The sequence below is a fragment of the Lemur catta genome, chromosome 13 (assembly GCF_020740605.2).
Source record: "Lemur catta isolate mLemCat1 chromosome 13, mLemCat1.pri, whole genome shotgun sequence".
Taxonomy (NCBI): Eukaryota; Metazoa; Chordata; class Mammalia; order Primates; family Lemuridae; genus Lemur; species Lemur catta.
The window spans coordinates 76,245,481-76,267,028 of NC_059140.1; the positions used below are offsets into that span (position 1 = coordinate 76,245,481).

Genomic DNA, 21,548 nt, shown 5'->3' on the forward strand with positions numbered 1-21,548 from the left:
CTCATGATCTTAAATTCAAATTTTAGAAACCTGATACTTGAGAATTTCTATTTAGATAAAGAGGCCATTTATCATGTAGGATTATGTACTACTTAAACCTAGTATGCAGAATCAAAGACAGATGCATCTCATTTGAAATAAATCTAATATACAAAGCTTTGAATTAAAAACAAATCAATTAGCAATCAATATTTTTTTCTTTTTTACTTTTTCATCTTTTCTTTCTAAAGTGTCATTATAAGAAATTAATAATTTTAATATAAAAGGAAATACTAAATTTCTTCAGAAAGTCCTAGCAACATAACTTTCAATGTGACTCAGTTTGTTAAAAATTCCTGTTTAAATAGTTAAAATTCAAACTATGCAATTAGACATGATTTAAAATTAACACTAAATTAAATTTAAAAGATTGTAAATGGAGGGCAACAGAAAGGTTTTTGCAATAAGTTTGCAAAACTCCTACTACACAGTGATGTTAGGGAACATGAAGGAAAAATTATTTCTCTAAAATCAGCCTTCTAAAGCTTTAACCTGGAAAAAACAACTATTATAGAACATCACACTGATAGAGTCATGTGTGGCAACACATTTCAAAATAGCTTGATATTCTTCTAGAACTTCAGCATAACTCTCTGATTCTTTTAGTCATAAGCTTTTTGGTTTAACAAAATAGCTTTATTGAGATAAAATTCACATATTGTAAGAGACTAGAATATGACACCCCAAAATATGACAGTAGGGGACCAGAATATTAAGGTATTTAATTTAATTCAGTGATTTTTAGTATATTCACAAAGTTGTGCAACCATCACCACTATCTAATTTTAGAAGATTTTCTTCGCCCTAAAAAGAAACCCCATACGGATTATCAGTCACTCTCCATTCCCTCTGCCCCCAGCCCCTGGCACCGCCAATCTCCTCTCTGTCCCTATGGATTTGCCTATTCTGTAAATTTCATATAAAAGGAATCATATTATACAATATGTGGCCTTTTGTGACTGGCTTCTTTTACATAGCATAATGATTTATTTTTATTTTTTAAAAAAGAGAAGTTTATTTTCTCATAGTTCTGGAAGCTGGAAGTTTGAGATCAAGGTCTGGCAAGTTTGGTTTCTCCTGAGGCCGCTGTCTGTGGCTTGCAGACAGCCACTTTCTCACTGCGTCCTTATGGCTTTTTGTCTGTGTGCGCCAGCATGATGTTTTCAAGGTTCATCTGTGTGGTAGCACATATTAGTACTTCATTCCTTTTTATTGCCAAATAATATTCAATTGCATGGATATACCACATTTTATTTATCCATTCATCACCTGATAGACATTTGAGTTGTTTCTACTTTTTGGCTGTTATATGTAATACCGCCATGGACATTTGTGTGTAAGTTTTTATGTGGACATATATTTTCAGTTCTCTTGGGTAGATACCCAGGAGTGTAATTGCTGGGTTGTATGTTTAACCTATGACTAACTCAATGTTTAACCATTTGAGGAACTGCCATACTGTTTTTCAAAGTGGGTTGCACCATTTTAAAATCCCATCAGCCACGGAAGAGGGTTCTAATCTCTCCATATCCTCAGCAACACCTGTTATTGTCTGTCTTTTTTATTTAAGCTATCCTAGTAGGTGTGAAGTGTATTCTCATTGTGTTTTTTATTTGCATTTTCCTGATGACTAATGATGTCCTTCATCTTTTCATGTGCTTATTGGTCATTTGTATATCTTCTTTGGGAAAATGTCTACTCAGGTCCTTTCTCAATTTGTAAAATAGGGCTATTTGTCTTTTTACCAGCCATAAGTATTTTTAAAACGTGATTTATAACTTGCACATTGCTATCAATTGCTATGAACTCACAATCAGAATTTTTAGGCTGGAAGGGATTATAAAAACCGAGGTCTAACCTCCTCTGTTGACAGATGAAGAATCTGAGGCTTAAAGTGGCTTGCCCATGGCCACAACAGGACTAGTAAGTACCAGGGCTGGAGGATTAATGACTCTAAATCAAAAGTAGAAAAGCATAGATGTTTCATGATTTATATTTGAATAGAGCTCCTTTCTTACAGAGAATAACACTTGATCTTGATATATTAGAGGCACAGAGGTAGTATCTGGTAGGAAAAGGAGCTCTGGGACTTGTCTTGAAGTTGCATTCAACTAGCAAAAACACTGCTTTTATTTAAATTAATAAAAATAGCAGTTTTCTAAAGACACTTTTAGTCAGACTTTACATAAGAATCTTCTTTGAGCCTTAAAAGCGACAGCAAAGCTGTCTGGTTCATAATGACCTCTAGTGGGGGTTCGAGTTTATTATAGTACCCATTCCAGTAGCTTAAGAGTATTTGAAGAAAGCGCCTCAATCTGCTGGGCTTTGGATTTAGTTGCAAAATAAAGTCATATTTTACTTGGAAATTTATTCGCTTTTCCCATGGAAGTCAAAGAAAGCATTCCATTTTGCCTAATGAAATTAAGATGGGGACTTGAGGGTGGCACTTCGGAATAGTCTGTGTACAGGCTTTTTGCCTGAGGTTTGGCATGTGGGGAAGGAGAGAAGGGATTTTTGTCAGAACTATAAGGTTCTTTTCTACCTGCCAGATAATAGAGAACAGAAAAACAGTGAAAAAAATATTCAGATAAAATCAATGTAAAGTGTCAGTGTTTCAGTAAGTCCACGTTCATGTGTTGGTTTTTCAATGCTATTAGCCCACCCTGCTTGACCTTAATGATTTTTTCTAACAAAGAAGCATGTGATAAAGGCCATTTTCATGGTCTGCATTGAGTTTTTTATTTAAACAATGTTTTTTCTGATATAAGGAGATCTATGCCCCTCATGATTACATTGTAATTGGCTTTGATGAAAACAATAGTTCACAGAAGGGTGAACTCTCAATCATTTATTGAGAGGACAGAATCATTCTTTTAAATCAGATTTTTAGGCTACCATGGCAAACCGTGGAAAGTTTTGCTCCCCATCCAAACTTCACAATGGGGGAATCACTATTAAGTTATAGCACTCCACCCTTGAAAATGCAATAGCCTGTGGATTTATTATCTAAAAGGGTGAGATGACTCTGAGCTACTGAGATGAGCAAACTGAGATGCCTGTGGTGTGAATATGTGCGTATTTAAGGATATGTTCATAGATATATCTTTACATGTATCACTAATGAGATGGAGAAGGTGTCTGACATGCAGTAGATGGTCCAAAAAATGTTAGTTGAATCTTGTGGACACTGAACTGCCTCAAAGAAATGTTTTAAGGCCTAACAATGTGATTTCAAAGCATCTGAGGAATAACTATTTCACTTTCCTTTTTCCTTATTAGTTTTCCTGTTAAACTGCAGTCTTAGCATCTCCATTAATCTTTATGAGATTCTAGTTTCCTATTAACTGAAGAATGGTGATGTACTCAAAGCCACCAATTACTTGGAAATGCAGTTTCCTTCTATTTCTCTTTTCCTCTGTTTACTTATCTACTTTTATCCAGCTTCCTCATTCCAAGTGCAAAGTTCATTGATGTTAGTGATGACAAATTATATAGCCAAATGTATTTCTTAGTATTTTCCCCCAAATTTTCCAATAACCCTAATTTTTTCAGTGTCTCATAACCACTCATTTATGTCCTCGTCTTCTGGTTGGGGACATGTGGCGTGCAGACAGGAGTGAGTAGAGGGCACACTCTCTAGGAATCTTCCCGAGATAGCACTTCTCTCAGCCGGGCTTTGGGTGGTTCTTTGAGGTTAGAGATTCTCTCTGATGAAAGTCAAGCATATTGGTGTTCTAGATTACTGATAAAGAAAGATTTATATGATCTGGAGGCCAAAATGTCAGGCAGTGGGATTCACCTCATACCGTGAACAGGGGGCTGCGTCCCCATGGCCTCTCCTGGAAGGGAAAGCTCCGCATGTCCCCTCAGACCACTGAGATAACTACAAGTAATGCCAGAATTTTCCACAGGAAGCTTTGACGGATCTTTTCCAGCACATGAACAATTGCCCAATGAAACCCCCAGGTTTCCATGCCATGAAGCAGAGCAGAAACTATTCTGGCCTGGAAATGTTTCAGGGCAGTATTATCAATTGCTGGCTGTGGCTTTCGAAAAACCTAGTGTTCCCATGGATCACTGATTTTGAGCTATATGTTGCCTAAAGAAACTCATGAAGACAAGTACAAAACATGTCCCTAGGGACCTGAAGGAGCTAATTTCTTCTATGAGATTATTTGATAGACTGATTGAATTCATATGAAACAGTGATTTTAATGTGGTTGATATCAAGCCATTTTATCTAGGAGTACTTGGATACCAGGACCTATTGTCTATAAAAGTTATTTTAAAAATATTAATTTATATAATCAGCAATACCAGAAAAGTATATAATATTGATATCTTTGCTATTATGTACCCAGTAAAATATTCTCTGACAGAAGGAGCGGGGCAGAGAAGCGATTCCACTAGATGTCAGTGACAGTGGCCACGTGCCAGGCAGCGAGCTAGCCACTTACATGACACGGCACTGAGTCCCACACCCTGCCTCTGAGGCAGGTCCGGGGCTTTCCAGTTTCACTCATGAGGACACTGAGCAGCAGCAAGTTAAGTAACGCGAAGGCCATGCACATGGTCAGCAGAAAAACTTACTGTCTGTTAACAGATTAACTTAGTTAAAGATTCTGCAGATCTTTAACCAGACTTACCTGGTTTTTGTTGAGGTACCAGGACCCCGAGAAACACTAGCGAGCACTGCTGGGTGTAACCACAGGGTTTGACATAGGTATCTCATTGCACAGATCTGTGACCTAACATTAAAACCTAGAGGACCATTCTCCTCAAGCTTCTACCTTGACTTCCGCTGTCTAGACCTCCTTTTTAAGTAAAAATATTCCCGAATATTGGTGCCAAATACTAAACTTCCCCCCCCCACACACCTCTATTCCTGCCTCAGGAGCACCAGCCCTAGCCCTGATCTCCTGCTTTTATCAGGCCTTGCAGCTGGCTCAGCAGGAGGAGGAGGAGGAGGAGGGGGAGGAGGTGGAGGAGGGGAAAGAAGAGGGAGGAGGAGGAGTGAGGAGCGTGAGGGATGAGGGGAAGAAGGAGGCAAGAGCGATCCTTATGGACGTTATTCAGATTGTCGATGAGAGGCCCAACCTCTGTAGAACCTATGGCTCAAAGAATCCTGAGACTGGGACTATCAGAAATGAGAGGTCAGAGAGCCAAGGTCTAGTCCAATCTCTCTTTTACAGATAAGAGAACTGAGACCTGGACAGTGCAGTGACTTGTCTAGGGTCACACAGCTACTCAGTAGGATGGACGTCATGATTGCATTGTGTAGAGATGTATAGATTATAAAGCATTCTCACCTACCTTATTTCATCGCCTCACAGCGATCCTCTGTGAGATATGCTCGCCAAATGTCACGTAAGAGTGTGAACAGGTCCCTTTTTCCTGTATCATTATTGAGGGAACTTGGAGATTATGTAGGACAAACCAAATAGCTTCTAAAACTGATTGTGATTCTAAAATTAGTTTTCCAAATGAGGAAACTAGTTCAGAAAGGGAAATGATTAGCCCAGAATATAATTGCTCAACTAATGATTGAGCTAAGTGTAGAACCCAGGAACATTTGTATACTTTTAATTGACAAGAAAGATCATACAGGCCTGTAGGACCAGAGGACCCACACCTGTAAGAGTTCAGTATTAGAAATATACTTTGGATGATACTGATATTTAATCTTTAGAGTTTTTAATAAGTTATTATATATTCTTAATATGATTGCATTTTGAACTATATATGAATCTGTTAGTATACTGAATAAATGAGCTTTTGAGTATTATTTAGGTCATTTGGTATAAAAGGATATATAATGTGAGCAAGGCTTGGACTAGAAAAATATTTGTGAACTAACAGAAATTTGTATTAGATGTATCTTTTTACACATGTAAGTAAATTAAAGATGAAAACTCATCTTTATGGAAAGATAAGTTAAAGGAGATGAGAAGGCCATTTGCAAATAATACATTCTAAAACTTTGTTTTTCAGGATCTAGTTCAGGTTCAAAATTAAAAGGTCCTGAACTAAGTTTAAAGGGCACCCAGCACATCATGCAAGCAGGCCAGACACTCTATCTCAAATGCAGGTAAGTGACTGTGTTGCTTTGGGAATAATCTAGTTGCCTTTCCCAAGGCAAAATCACTCCCTGGCAGAGTAGAAAGGTTACCTCTCAGAGGACAAAGGTGGGGACCTCAGAGATCCCCTGTGATCTGCAAAGTGCAAGCCTCATGTGTCCAGCTTCACACGGAAGGGAGAGCATTACTCACTCAGAGGGAGATGGGGGAAGGGATGCCCTGAACTTTTTTGCATATTATTTCTGAGTATTGTTCAAAAGCTTTTCTGAACATGTTGCCTTTCAAGGAAGATGACTGCACTTAAGAGAGGACCTCAGAATAGTGCTTCCTAATAAAATAAATGCTTAGGGACTGGTGCTGAGCCCTGGTCCCAGCCCTAATTGTGTTTTGTTTTCTTATCTGTGATTGCAGGGGGGAGGCAGCCCATTCATGGTCTTTGCCTGAAACGGTGAGTAAGGAAAGCAAAAGGCTGAGCATAACTAAATCTGCCTGTGGAAGGAACAGCAAACAATTCTGCAGCACTCTGACTTTGAACATGGCTCAGGCAAACCACACTGGCTTCTACAGCTGCAAATATCTAGCTAGACCTACTTCAAAGAAGAAGAAAACAGAGTCTACAATCTATATATTTATTAATGGTAAGACTTCATTTTCTATATTGTTTGTTATTGCTTTGCAGTGGATCATAAATCTACCCACGGTGACTTTCCTAGTGAGTATGAAACAAATGGGCCAGGAAAGGGATTCTACCTTAATTGTAGATACTTTCTTGAGTATCAATTTTCAACTAGAATTTTCAAGGCCCAGTCACTTGTGTGCTCCATGAAGGGAGAGACTCTGGTCTATTGTTCCCCTCTGTACCCACAGCATATAACCTAGTGTCTGGCACACAACTGCATGAATAAATGAATGAGAGGACTTTAGTTCTATTTCTTAATTATTGAGAGGCCCAAAATAGAATACAAGATTTATGTCCTTCCACACAATTGCATTTTCTTATATGTTGGAATTGTAAAATACTGTTTTTTCTACTAAATTGATGAATGTAATGTTGCTATTGTCTCTTAAGTGTTATAAAATTGGTTCCAGTTGACAATGTTGTATTATTTCATGTTAATGAAACAAGTATTATAATGATATGAGAACTGGGGCATACCATTGTATAGTAAAAAGGGCAAAGGGTAAAAATGGATCATTTTTCTTTATAATTTTTATGGTGCTGTTTTTCCCTCTGTAGAGAACGAACAAATAAAGTAATATTCAAAGGGAAGAAATGCATCATCCTTTATGAAGCATAAATTCACAATAAAATTGGATCCCTGAGAAAGAATAATAAAAATGGCCTGTCACTTTGTTCTTCCCTGTTTAGTTCTAGCCAATTGGCAAATCGTGTTGAGAGGTATTAAAAAACCAAATAAGACTCTAGAGGACATAAAGCAAAATTAGTAAGCACATCAGGCACAAAATCAAGTTAAAAAACAAAACAAAACAACCAACCATCAGTATCAATGGCTAAATATGCATGCAGGTCCACCTCCTGGCGAGTTAAAGAACTAGGTCTTTGCACTGGAGACAGTACAAAAGAATGAAAGTTTTGGCGGAATTGATTTATTCTTTTTAGTTTTTGAAATCAGGCAACTAGACCATGTTTTACCCAAACACAATATGTAATTATCCAGATTCAGGATTAGTCTGAGGAGACAGTAGAACAGTTGCAGAATATTGACAGTAATCTCTTTTTAGCTACTATCAGTCTGATTTGACTGAACCATTTTCATGTCCCTGATCCACCAAACCCTGTTCTGACATTTTGCACTTTTGCAGAGGGTAGATAACTGTAGGGAACTGTAGGGCACTAAACATCCTCAACACCCTATTTGTGGTAGTAGGGATGCAATCAGCCCAGGTAGGATGTAGGCCAGGGAACTTGGCTTGGGGCAGTCAGTCCACTTCTGCAGGAGAGAAGAAAGTGTGGCTGGCAGGAAATGAGGCAGGGTGGAGAAGGTGCGGAATTAAGAACAGAGACTTTCAGGGAGGTAATTCTGCAGCTGAGGGAAAAAGAAGACACACACTTGATAGCGGTGGAAAAGGTCATATACTCAGCCATCTGTTCTCTTTTTCTAGTTCCACATGGTATATTATGTTCTTTCCAGCACTTGTGGAGAAAAGAAAGCACTTTGCAGTGGGTCATAGACTCCCCCTCTCTCTATGGGGGAGTGGGAGAAAAATTCATTCATTTTAAACTTCTCATAAAACTTTCTCCTATGTGTTTATCAGAGTCTGACTTGCAAATCAAACACTTAAATGAATAAAAGAAAACCATCTCTTTTTTTTCTAAAAAATAATCTTTAGCTCTTTTCACCCTTAACTCCTACACTATTCAATAGATATGCAGACAGGGAGTGCAGAGCCTGTCCACTGCAATCCCCTTTTATGATAAAAGAGAAACTTAGCTATTTAGAATTATTTCCATTTCAACTATATCTGTAATGTGTCTCCCTAGAGGTACCTGGCACATAGTAAGAATTCAATATTTGCTAAATGAATTAACAGGTATTATATGGAATATTATGCTAAAATTGACATTGAGGATAATTCCAGGTTTAATGGAGAAGAGTGCCGTGATTGATTATTGACATCTCTTATGGGACTGGGGGAAGTAGTGGCCATCGTGTCATCTGTTTACCATATCTGCTCTCCTGTAATAGTCCACAAACATTAGCATAAGGTTGCAAGTTCCAATCTCAAAATACTTGCACAATTTGTTGGACATTACGAAACAGTCTATCTCAAATATTATTCTTAGAGAAGGAAGGATTGTGAAATGCACGGTGTTTCAAGTTATCACAGAATACACATATACATATACTGTATAAGCTCATTAGAAAAATAGTTATGATAATATATTGAGACTATATGACTATTTTAAAATAGTATTAAAAGATTTTTAAATTGATAATGGTAGCCATAGAAGAGCCTCCTGAATCTTAGTTGTTTGCTAATTAATTTAATCAGCAAATATTTAGGGAACAGTGGCTATATGCCCATAACTGTACTACTATAAACAGTAACATTTATTTTGTTATATGTTTCCTGGTAGAGTCTCATATTGGTCTCATAATCACAGGTTATTAAAGTCTAAGGTCTGCTGTGATATAATCCATTGAACAATTATAACTTTTATCACTTTTTCAAATAGCCTAACATTTTATGTACTTCTATTTTCATTATTTTATTAATTCTCTTTCTGAGAAAACTTGGTCTTCTGCTCCCATTTTTATCGAACACTTCCATGACAGGTTTACTTTAGTTCAGGGGCACAAAACTCGTCTCTGATAACTCAGAAGATTGTCTCTGGGATTAATAAAATGCCAACCATTTCCTAATACATACCTGTGATTACTCACTATTTAGTATCTGGTTATCACTTACTTATTATTATTGAATATTTACTTTAGAACATGTTATTCTGTTTGGAGGATTTCTGCCTCGTAAGTATTTGCTGATTGTTGGTATTTCATTTTAGTTTTCTGTAAACATGAGAAACCCTATTTAGACACATTTTTTTAAAAGGTAGATTTGTAGTCTGATAGGGTTTCAAGAAAAAGAATCAGGAGTATAGCTTTGTCTATATATCACCAAATCCAGTATGCGAATTATGGACAAACTATTATTTGGACATTATTGATTGCCTGCTGTAACAATCACAGTTCCTACCTGAGCACTGATTTGGGCATAACATCTCATATACAGTGTACAGAAAAATCAATATCACCACTTTGTCATTACAGCTTGTAGAAATCTGCCAAACCTCTGACATAATGTATTAAATCAATTTAAGCACTCAGGTAATTATATTTAACTAAATTGCTCAATTGTCTGATAAATTAAAATTTCCATTAATATAATACTTCTTACATTTTTATGTTTCTTTTCACTCAAACAGTTTATTTACATTATGCCATTTAATCCCCACAACAACCCAGGGAAGTGTTACTCTCTTCATTTTATGAGTGAAGGAACAACAATCCACTTCACATCAAGGCTATGCGGGGAGTGATGGAAAGGTGTTAGCAGCAGAATAAGGTGGTCAGATTTCCCTTCAGAGTCTCAGAGGCGGGAAGAGATGGGAAGACTGGGGTAGGGAGACCAGACGGGGGCCACTCCGTGCGTCAGGGCAGGAGGAATGGTGTCCAGAGGGCACCGTGGTAGTGGGGAGCAGGAGAGAGTTGGTAGATTTGAGGGATTCAGTTGGCCTTGGTGATCAGAGGTTGGGTGGGTGAGGGAAAAGGAGGAATCCAAGTGACCTTCAGAATTCTGGAAAGGGCAATTAGGCAACTTGGTCCAGGCCCCATACCTTTGCCCTGCTAAATTACATTGACAAGCCAGGATGGGGATTGAGGTTAGAGCCCCAGGTTAGGGTGATTTCTCTTACATTGGAGTTTTAGCTCCTGACTTCAAACTACAAACTAGTTGTTCATAGATGATATAGTTATTAAATTTTCTTAAACCTCAAATTTAATTTTTTTTTCTTTTTCTTTTGAGGAATGATAGATTAAGCTGGTTTTAGAGTGTTTTTCTGAGTGATAGACCTTAGAGAAACAAAGCCTGATCCCAAAGAGCTCTGTGTTGTCACCTGTTGGAGACAGGGCCTCGTTTTGGCACCTTTTTCCTGTACACTGTTCCCTCCGCACTCCAGCTCACACGACACGGGAAAGACACACAGCTCTATTACGTTCAGCAGAGCTTTCAAAACTGGACATAACAATCGATTAATGAGCTATGGAATCAAATTAGCGGGTTGCAACTAGCATTTAAAAAAACAAAAACAGAATAGAATAGAAAATATTCAAGTAAATTGCAAACAGTAAGAGTATTGTTTAGTAAAACTATTTTTGTTTCCATTTTTTACACATGGTTACATATATATCCATTATATCCACATAAATGTAAAATATGCGTGTGTGTGTGTATGTGTGTGTGTGTGTGTGTGTTTTTAAGGTTCTGATTTAAAATGTATTTCTTATTGTGAAACTCAGTATAATAAGTTTAAAAGTTACCAGAGTAGGCCATATCTGTACTTTTTATTTAGGAAGGCAGGGTCAATCGTAAGCACCATGTTTTTTTGCACACCACTACCGAAACAGAGGCCTGGAGAAAACTTGTTAGTGGAAATAACCCCTCTCCTTTAGTTGATGCGGGTACACTGCTGTTGTGTGGTTCTGTGCGACATTCTCATCTCATTCCTGAAATGGGTTTTCCTACAAGTAGGCTTGGCCTAGAAGTTTCTGTCAGCAGGAGGCTGTCTGCGGATGTTGATTACACACCTGCTGCATGCAAGTCCCTGTTGTGTGTTCTGTGGGAGGCACAAAAAGCCAAATTACAGAATCCTGTAACTGTGACATTCCCTAGTTACTTTCTAGGACCATGGCTCACAGATTTGTGAGTATTTTTAAAAGTGCAGGTTTTATTTTTTAAAAGAATAACCACTGTTCAAAAGCGGTTCTCTCTAAGGAGTGAAGACTCTAGTAATCCTTAATGAGGACCTCTGTCGGTGTTCTGTGGAGCATGGACGTTGTTCCAACACGGCCTTCCATTAGATTCCTTCCCAGATCCGACACAATCTGGCGCACACACAAGATGCACGCGTCAGCACTGCCCAGCTGGGGGATGGTTGAGCAGATGTTTGTTGCCCACTTTGCCCTGCTGGTGTGGCAGGTCCAACAAACATGGCCCACGTCACAAGCAGGGACATCAACGGAAGAGTAGCAGAGTTATTCACAGAGCCTCGCTGCTTCCACCTTCCCCCGGTGGTGACCGGAGTGACACCTGTAAGCTGGGAATGCTTGAAGCATGTGAACCCTTCACACTAAACGGAAAGGAGGTGTGGACGCTTTGGATGCAGGTCAGGACTGTGATGGGCAGAGAGCACCACGTGGCTGAACAGATTGTCAAAGCCTCTAGAATACTTCAATGGAGACATTGTCATAATTTTATGAGAGAAACTTTAATGAGAAAATACTGTCTCTATTCATCAAAATTCACCTTGAATGGAAAGTAGGCTAAAACAGTTAACATTTTGAAGGAAGAAAACGAATCACAAACTCTACAAAAAAAAAAAAATCTTAGTCACATTAATTGGACAAATTATTTAGGAAATCTGTGACACTGTCTATTATTGCTTGGTTAATATCTAGAGTCTTCCCTGGTTTTAAACTTTAGTTGTCAACATTGACTCATTCTCCCCTTTCCCCACCCACCCAAAGAGTTTCTCCTCACCACTCTCTTCCTGTTTCATCTCTATCCCTAACACATGACTCCTTTCACTTAGTTTCTGAAACATGTATTTCTTCTAGCACAAATCTTCCAGTAAGAATCAGTTTCCAAAGTTTCGGTCTCAGGGATTGTCTATAATTCCTACCATAGCGTCAGTTGAGCTCTGGCATCACCAGGAAGCAGCAGATGCAAACAGACTGGGTGGTGGATCATGTTTTTCTTCTCATATCCTTATCTGATGTATTTGCTCAGGAGACAGATGAACACATTGGGGTGAACAAAATTCGGACTCTCAGACTCTGGTCTACACGTGTGGAAACCCAGGTGGGTTTCCAAGAATGGCACAGTCTGAGGCTGATTTTCATTTGCAGAATTCTTCAAATGATCTTCTGTAAAGAATTCCTAGGAATTTTCTGGCCTGTCTGCATACAGCTTCATCAAAAATCTAGTACAAGGTCAAGTTCTGCTGGATTTTTTTCCCCATTTTTATGAAGTTGTGAAGGCAGGGAAACAAATATTTCTAGGGTTTAAAATATACACTGACAATATTGTTGTTTGGAATTACAGATTTTTCCTTGGGAAACAGACCCTTCTATATCCTAGCTATGTACTCCCTCTAGAGCTAAAGCATGAAGGAGATTATCATTCTATCCATCACTGGGCGACAGCTGATGAGGACCACATGGCGAGAGTTTAGAGAAAAGTAACTTAACTCTTAACCATTTTCCTTTCCAGCCACATGAAAATTTGATGGAAGACATTTTTGATATCTTTAAGCCCTGCCATTTCACATTTCCCTTCTAGAAACATTTCATTAAACACCAAGGGAATTTGACTACAGGAAACACATGTGATTGGGACAGAAGCCACTCATGTTGGTGGATTTGTTGGCAGTCAGGAAAGTTTCATCTTCTTTCCTTGGCTCCACCCTAGACCTGGTGTTCACCTCATATGTTCCTAGGAATTTCATCCTCAGCACTCGATGGTACCTGTAAAATGTTCAGGCCATTTCCTCAGAGAGAGAGCAATTCCTGGTGTTCCCTAAAATCCATACCAGAAAATGTGGGCATACCAGCTTTCTAGATCTACATAGCTAAACCTTGCTAGCAACAACATACCTGTGTATCACCCAGCATTTAGTAGACCTGCATAAGTACTCAAAAATAATCAGAATGAACATAGTCTTGAACCTACTTGGACACAATCTAAGACTTTGAAGAGTTGATGACTGGGGTAGAATAATGAAGCCTAAAAATGGTAGTGAAGTCCAAAGACAATAAAATTGACTATATCTTCCCATGTTTCCCCTACAATCAAAAAGTGTGAAAAATAGTAGATCAAAACTTTATGGTTTTAAGGTTTTTTAAAAATCTCCTTCAAGTAATCTTTTAAGAAAAATGAGCAAGGGACTTTTTCAGAAGAAATCCCCTTAAGCTGAAAAAGCTTTAAGTTTCTGACATTTCATAATTTTAAGGATACTGAAATGCCTGTCCTGTGTGGAAATGAGGAGGTGATCTGTTTTGATCTTTATGGTCTTTCCAGTTCTCACACTCTACGTTTTTCCTTTAATTATTTAAAATATTTGTTGTTTTGTCATTTGATGCATTTTTGTTGAGTTACATTGGCAGTCATCTTGACTAACTGATTGTGCTACTATTCAAAATTGGTGCCTTACTGAAGCAGTAAGCACCCCTCCCTTCCTTCCTTCCTTCATCAAATATCAATTAGTAAGCTATAGTTGAAACAACATGATCTGGGCTTCGGATTGGTCTTAAATCTCTGTTCTGATACTTGCTATGTCTTTGACTTTGGACGAATTGCTTAACAAGAAAAATGGTTAATATTTAGGGAGGTCTTACTTTCTGCTGGGCACCATCCTAAGTGCTTTGCATATGTTAACAGATTTCATCCTCACAACAACCCTGTGCAGTAGCACTATCATTTTTTGAATGTTTTATACATATATATATATATATATATATACACATATATATATGTGTGTATATATATATATATAAAACTTTATTTTTTCTTAGAGCAGTTTCAGGTTGACAGGGAAACTGAGAGGCAGGTACAGAGCTTTCCCATATGCCCCTTGTCCCCACATGCATACCCTTCCCCATTGTCAACATCCCCCACCAGAGTGGTATGCTGCCCTAAAAATCCTCTGTGCTCCACCTGTTCATCCTTTCCCCAACCCCAAGCCCTGGCAAACAATGATCTTTTTTACTGTTTCCATAGTTTTGCCTTTTCCAGAATTCATATAGTTGGAATTATATGGTATATAATCTTTTCAGATTGGCTTCTTTCACTTAGTAATATGCATTTGAAGTTCCTGCATGGATTTTCATGGCTTAATAGCTCATTTCATTTTATTGCTGAATAATATTCCATTGCATGAATGTAGCACAGTTTATTTACTCATTCACCTACTGAAGGACATCGTGGTTGCTTCCCAGTTTGGGCAATTATTAACAAAGCTGCTATAAACATCCATGTGCAGGCTTTTATATAGACGTATGTTTTCAACTCCTTTGGGTAACAAGGAGCATGATAGCTGGATTGTATGGTAAAAGTATGTTTAGTTTTATAAGAAATTGCCAAACTGTCTTCCAAAGTGGCTGTACCATTTTGCATTCCCACCAGCAATGAATGATAGTTCCTGTTGCTCCACATCCTTGCCAGCATCTGATGTCAGTGTTCTGGATTTTGGCTATTTTACTAGGTATGTGGTGGTATCTTGTTGCCGTTTTAGTTTGCATTTATCTGATGCCATATTATGTGGAGCACCTTTTCATATGCTATTGACCATCTGTGTGTCTTCTTTGGTGACATATCTGTATAGCTTCTTTGGTAAAATGGGCCATTTTAAAACAGGGTTGTTTGATTTCTTACTGTTGAGTTTTAAGAGTTCTTTGTATATTTCGGATAACCGTCCTTCATTAGCTGCATCTTTTTCAAATATTTTCTCCCAGGGTGTGGTATCTCTTGATGTTGTCTTTTGCAGAGCAGAAGTTTCTAATTTTAATGAAATCCAGCTTATTAATTCTTTCTTTTGTGGATTGTGTGTTTGGTGTCATACCTAAAAAGTCATTGCCATACTCAAGGTCATCTAGGTTTCTCCGATGTTATGTAATAGGAGTTTTATAGTTTTGCATTTTACCTTTTGGTCTATGATCCATTTTGAGTTGATTTTTGTGAAGAGTGTAAAGTCTATGTCAAGACTGTTTTTTTTTTTTTTTTTTTTGCATGTGGCTGTCCAGTTGTTCCAGCACCATTTCTTGAAAAGACTATTTTTGCTCCATTGTATTGCCTTTGCTCCTTTGTCAAAGATGAGTTGACTATATTTATGTAGGTCTATTTCTGGGCTTTCTATTCTGCTCAATTTCTCTATTTGTGCATTCTTTTGCCAATATCACACTGCCTTGATTACTGTAGCTTTATAGTAAGTTTTGAATTCAAATTAGTTCTCTTTAATAATGTGTTGGCTATTCTGGGCCTTTTACCTCTCCGCATAAACTTTAGAATCAGCTTGTCAATATCTATGAAATAATTTCTGGGATTTTGATTGGGATTGCATTGAATCTATAGATCAAGTTGGGAAGAACTGACATTTTGACAATATTGAGTCTTTTTATCCATGAACATAGAATAACCCTCCATTTATTTGGTTCTTTGGTTTTATTCATTATGGTTTTGAAGTTTTCCTCATATGTATAGATTCTTATACATACTTTGTTAGATTTATGCCTATTTCATTCCTTTAGGTGCTAATACAAATTATATTATGTTTTTAATTTCAATTCTACTTGTTCATTGCCGGTACATAGGCAAGTGATTGACTTTAATATTTAAACTTTGTGTTCTTCAGGCTTGCTATAATCACTTATTGGTTACAGGAGTTTGTTTTTTTTTATGATTCTTTTTGGATTTTCTATATAGATGATCATGTCATCTGTGAACAAAGACAGTTTTACTTTTTCCTTTTCAGTCTATATACCTTTTATTTCCTTTTCTTGTCTTATTGCATTAGCTAGGATTCCCAGTACAATGTTAAAAAGGATTAGTGAGATGGGACATCCTTGCCTTGTTCTGATTTTATTGGGAAGTGTTATATCATATTCGTCTCCATTTTACAGAAAGGTTAAGCAATTTGCGCGAGGTTATGTAACTAGTACATGGCAGAGATCGCAGAAAAGTTCTTGCCCTTAACCACATCTCTTAGTCAGGAGTTCATATATACAGACACTTAGGACAGTGTTTGGTGTATAGTATACACTATACAAGTGTTCATTGTTACTATTATTATTATTATATCTTGAGTTTGGGTTCCTCATCTGCAAAATGAGAAGAGTATTACTTCCTGGGAGTGTTAGGGGACTAAATGTGATAATATACATAGCTTAACACTTAAGAGGACTAATCAGTAGTAATCCTATGTGTGAAAGGCACTGTGCTGGGCAGAGTAGGAAGTCCAAAGATGATACTTTCAACTTTCAAGGGGCCTATAGTTTGGTAGGTCAAATAAAATAGGTTACAACTAACCACATTGCAGAGAACTATGGGAAAAGAGCAATAAGAGGGGTATAGAATAGGCATGATATGCCTGGGGCATCCCCACCCTTCTCCTCTCTTTCCCCTAGCTTTTCTGTGCCAGCTTACTCTTACTCATTTTTTATGTTTCAAGTTAAACATAACCCCTCTGGAAAGCCACCCTAGGCTCCCCCACACTAGAGGTGACGCTTCTACTGACCTTCTCCTTTCACACAGAACTCACCTCTTAACAAGCTCTGTGACGACCAGGACTGAATCTATCTTGCTTACCATGATAGCTCCAGGATGTAGTACAAGATCTAGTACATAGAAGGTGCTCAATAAATGTTTGTTAAATGAAAGAAACATGGGATTTTAAATTTATATTAGTCTTACCTGGCTTCTTTGACTTTGAAGAGGAAATTGAGGGCACGCTGAGCAAATGAGCCGAATCTGGGGGCCAAAACTCATGTCATGTGGCTGAATCATGATCCAAAAAATTTCCAACAGACTAGAGCAGTGAACTGTGATTAGCGAAATTAGACTTGACAGGAATAAATGTAAAGGCCTGCATTTGGCTTGCAAAACCCCCCAACTACCCTAGTACTGTATGGGGGAAGCTGTGGCTGAGACAACACACATGGGAAAGACATTAAGCTTTTAGTTGACTCCACATTCACCAAGAAAACAAATCCAATCTTGGGCTGCATTAATAAATATATAATGTCCACAATAAAGGTGGTGCCAGACTTACTGTTTAGTTTATGCTTCAAGAGGGACATTAAAAACAGAAATTTCTGAAGCATGTGTTTCTGGCTTTTGGCTGGACACTCTGCCTCCCAGCCTGTCAGAATGGCCACCTATAGGCTGCAATCCTTTATGAGAAATAAAGATCTCCTTCCAAAACAGACAAACAAAACCCAGAAATTTCAAGCAAATTGTGTAACCCTTCTATACGTCATTGCCATCATCTGTAAAATGGGAACTTGCCTCATAGGGTTGCAAGCATTAAGCAATTAGATGCCTATATTATTTCCATTGGTAAGGAACAATTGAATAGAAATGTTTAATCTAAAAAAGTAAAGAACCGGGTGGGAAAATAGGAGACATGAGTGTCATAGTCTCCTTCAAAGTTTTCTTACATGAAAAAGAGATTAAGCTTCATCTTTATAATCCTAGATGGCAGAACAGCTTTCTAAGAATGAAAGGGGTCAAGACAGGCAGATTTCAGCTTGACATAAGGAAACACTTTCCAACTCCAAAGCTATCCAAAAGTGGAATGAATTATCTTGGGAGACAGTGAGTTCCCCATGCGTCTAGGTATTCAAGCACAGGACAGGCGCTCACCTGGTGGGACTGGAGGAGATGATGCCTCAGGACCTTTCCACTGTTGAGATTCATTAAGTGCCTGGTGTATGTCACTATCATTTATTGATATCTTGCTCAGGCTCACTACATATATCGTCTCATTTCATCGTCACAACAACCCAATGAGATAAGTTCTATCATCAGTATCTTTTTACAGAAAAGTTGAAGAAATTCACTGTCATTTTCAAGGTTGCATACTGCCTAAATTATCAAATCAAGCTTTGGGTCCAGGTCTGATTGACTCCAAAGACCAGAGTCTTTCCAATGTGTCCTTGCCTGCGTTTCCACCCCAATTCCCTTGGACCTTTGTGTGCAGTATGAAGAGGGGGGCAGTTGGCAAGGGTGCGGTGCAGGGCTGCAAACTGGAAGTGTGCAGGCCAGATTCACCTGGCACACATGTTTTGATTGGCAGGCATAGCACATTTGGCTGCCAATGCTTAATCATTGGAAGAGTTTAAATAAAAATCTGATTTCCTACTTATGTTTAAAAACTTGAAATTCTAGCCACACTGGCCCATACTTCCACTTGGCTGCAACTGGCTGCAGCAAGCAGGGACTGCCCTCTTCAGGCCTGGGCCCCACACATTCTCAATGGCTACCACTCCTCTTTTCTCACATCCAGTTCCTCCACTCATGTGCCTTCCTTGCCTCGCACCCCAGAGGGATGTCAGTGTGCCACACCTAGTGTGAACATTCCAAATGAATGCATAAGGAATCATGAGTTTGGGAACAGAAAAGTGCCTGCCCCGCGTCCTAGATGAGGAAGCTGAGCCCCCAAGGGTCCCCTGGTGGCATAGGTCATCAGTGCAGCACCTTAGCAGAACCTGACTCCTGATTCCTCTGCACACAACCATGAAGGGGATGCTTTCCTGATGGGACACATCAAGGCTGCAGTGTTGCAGTGTCCCGGTTTCCCAGCTGGAGAGGAGTCTGACCAAGTACCTCCTGCACTTGAGGGAATTTCTTCCCTAGTCTTCCCAGTGAGATAGAAGGGTCCAACTCCATTTTTTGCACGTGGAGTTGTTCCAGCAACATTTGTTGTAAAGATTATTCTTTCCCCACTGAATGGTCTTGTTGAAAATCAGTTGACCGTAGACACGTGGGTTTATTTCTAGATTCTTAGTTCTATTCCATTGATCTATGTCTGTCCTTAAGCTAGTACCACACTATCTTGATCACTGTTGTCTGTACTTTTAGTTTCGAAGTTGAGAAGTGTTGAGTCCTCCAAATTTTCTCTTCTCTTCTTTTTCAAGATTGTTTTGTCTATTCTGGACCTCTTGTAATTCCATAAGAATTTTAGAATCACTTTGTCAATTTCTACAAGGAGATCATCTGGGATTCAGAAAGGGATTGCATTGAATCTGTAGATCAGTTTGGGGAGCACTGACATCCATGAACATGGAATGTTTTCCTATTTATTTAGATCTTCTTTAATTTCTTTACACCATGTTTTATCATTTTAAAAGTGTAAGTTTTGTACTTCTTTGTTAAATATATTCCTAAGCACTTCATTCTTTTTGACGCTGTTATAAATGGGATTATTTTCTTAATTTCATTTCAGATTGTTCTTTGCAAGTGTATAGAAATATAATTTATTTGTGTACATTGATCTTGTATTCTGTAATCTTGTTGAACTCATTTATTAGTTCTAATAGTTTTTTAGTGGATTCCTTAGCATTTTCTAAGATCACGTCATCTGGAAATAGAGACTGTTTTCCAAAGTAGCTGCAGCATCTTGATCTTTCTAATCTGGATGCCTTTAATTTCTTTTTCTTGCCTAATTGCCCTGGCTAGAACCTCTAGTACACTGTTGAATAGAAGTGAAAGTGGATGATGTTGTCTTATTTCACCATTAAATATGATGCTAGCTATTAGTTTTTTGGTAGATGCCATTTATCATGTTGAGGAAGTTCCATTCTATTCCTAGTTTTCTGAGTGTTTTTATTATGCAAGGGGTTTAGATTTTGGTCAAACACTTCTATGAAATTTTGAGATGATCCTGCGGTTTTTGGTTTTTATTCTATTGATATGGCATATTATATTGTTTTTTTATATTAAACCAATCTTGCATTCCCAGAAAAAAATCCCATATGGTCATTGTGTATAATCTTTTTATATGTTCCTAGATTTACTTGGCTGGTATTTTGTTGTGTTCTTTTTGCATCTATATTCATGAGCGATATTGGTCTGTGGTTTTCTTGTGATGTCTTTGGTACCTGTATCAGATTAATACTAGTTTGTGATGAATTGGTATTAGTTCTTTAAGTGTGGTAAAATTCACTTGCCATCTTGACCCTGGCTTTTCCTTGTGGGCAGTTTTTTTTTTTATTACTAATTTAATTTCTAGTTATCGGTGCTTTGGGGTTATCTAATTCTTGTTGAGTTAGTTTCAGTAATTTGTGTCTTTCTAGGAATTCATCCATTTCACATGCTATCTAATTTATTGGCATACAGTTATAATATTGCTTTATAATGCTTTTTATTTTAGTAATGTCAGTAGTAATGTCCATTGTTTCATTTCTGATTCTAATAATTTGAGTCTTCTTTTTTTCTTGGCTTGTCTGGCTGAAGGCTTGTCAGTGGTGTTCATCTTTTCAAAGAACTAGTTTTTGGTTTCACTAACTTTCTGTTGTTTTTCTATTCTCTTTCATTAACATCCATTCTAATCTTTATTATTTCCTCCCTTCTGCTGGCTTTATGTTTAGTTTGTTATTCTTCACTTAGTGTTCTAAGGTGGAAGTTTAGGTTATTCAGATTGTTCTTCTTTTACAGTGTAGGCATTTACAGCTATAAATTTCCCTGTAATCACTGTTCTAATTTCATCCTATAAGTTGTGGTAAGTCGCATCTTCATTTTCATTCATCCCAAAGTACTTTCTGATTTCTCTTTTGATTCCTTCTTTGACCCATTAGTTATTTAGGAGTGTGTTATTTAATTCTCAACAGATCTGTGAATTTCCCAAATTTCCTTCTGTTATTGATTTCTGGTTTCATTCCACTGTAGTCAGACAACATACTTTGTATTATTTCTATCCTTTTAAAGTTATTGAGGTTTATTTTGTGGTCTAGTACATGGAGAATGTTCCATGGGCACTTGAGAAGTGTATCCCCACCGTGATGGGTGTTCTATAGATGTCTGTTAGGTATAGTCGGCTATTAGGGCTGTTTTAGTGTCCCACTGCCTTTTTCATCTTCTTTCTAGTTGTTCTATTCAGTGTTGACAGTGGGGTACTGAAATCTTCATCTCTTGTTGTTG

At 37.9% G+C, this 21,548-nt stretch overlaps 1 protein-coding gene across 2 annotated transcripts in view; it reads left to right on the top strand.

Moving 5' to 3' along the window:
* FLT1 (fms related receptor tyrosine kinase 1) overlaps positions 1 to 21,548 on the top strand; it is a 163,443-nt gene that overhangs the window by 19,468 nt on the left and 122,427 nt on the right. For both annotated transcript variants that reach the window (XM_045566841.1, XM_045566842.1), the window contains exons 2-3: positions 6,031 to 6,127; positions 6,528 to 6,754. In XM_045566841.1, coding sequence (XP_045422797.1) covers positions 6,031 to 6,127; positions 6,528 to 6,754 — 324 coding nt within the window. The remainder of the gene's footprint in view (positions 1 to 6,030; positions 6,128 to 6,527; positions 6,755 to 21,548) is intronic.